Below are 629 nucleotides of genomic sequence, written 5' to 3' on the forward strand. Positions count from 1 at the left end.
CCCGCCTCTACCCTCCTGTCCCCCTGCCTGCCCCCTCCCAACCCCCTGCCTCTTCCCTCACACCACCCTGCTGTCCCCCTCCTATCCGCCCCTCGTATTTTACTGCTGCCTTCTCATCTGGCTTGGGTTGCAACATGGCTCGCATTTTTGAAGCGACCCCGACCCTGCTCCTACCGCGGCGGCGCTGTAACGCCCGCCGCATCACACCTGGGCTGCCTGCTGCCTTCTCGAGACCTTTTTTTGGCCCCATGCTTCCACACAACCGCCAACCGCCGGCGCCCGAGTCTGATTCGTCAACCAATCAAACCCCGCCGCGCCGCGCCCGCAGACCACGACTCTCTTGAAAGTTGCGCGTCGGCCGCGTCGCACGCGCCGTCGGCGGGCGCCGTCGCGCGTCCGAGGTTCCGGCGGCTCATGCCGGGGGAGGGCGCGGAGGACACCTACAATATTGTAGTGATGGAGCTGTGCGATAGGTGCGGGGTTTAGGGGTTCAGGGGTCAGGGTTTTACGGTTGGAAGTTCAGGGGTCAGGGTTGGGGGTCAAGGCTGTTTGTGGTTCAAGAGCTGTGTGACAGTTGCGGAAATGGCCTGCCATGGTTGCGTGTGTGTGTACGTGAGGGAGGGAGGGAG

General features: G+C 63.8%; 1 protein-coding gene across 1 annotated transcript in view; it reads left to right on the plus strand.

Annotated features, from left to right (window-relative positions):
- Positions 1–486, plus strand: part of MNEG_10840 (hypothetical protein) — a gene marked incomplete at both ends in the record, with an annotated part of 4,329 nt that extends 3,843 nt beyond the window's left edge. The window contains one exon of the mRNA XM_014040689.1: positions 329–486. Coding sequence (XP_013896143.1) covers positions 329–486 — 158 coding nt within the window. The remainder of the gene's footprint in view (positions 1–328) is intronic.
- Between the last annotated feature and the right edge of the window lie 143 nt (positions 487–629).

The sequence above is a fragment of the Monoraphidium neglectum genome (assembly GCF_000611645.1).
Source record: "Monoraphidium neglectum strain SAG 48.87 unplaced genomic scaffold scaffold02480, whole genome shotgun sequence".
NCBI lineage: Eukaryota > Viridiplantae > Chlorophyta > Chlorophyceae > Sphaeropleales > Selenastraceae > Monoraphidium > Monoraphidium neglectum.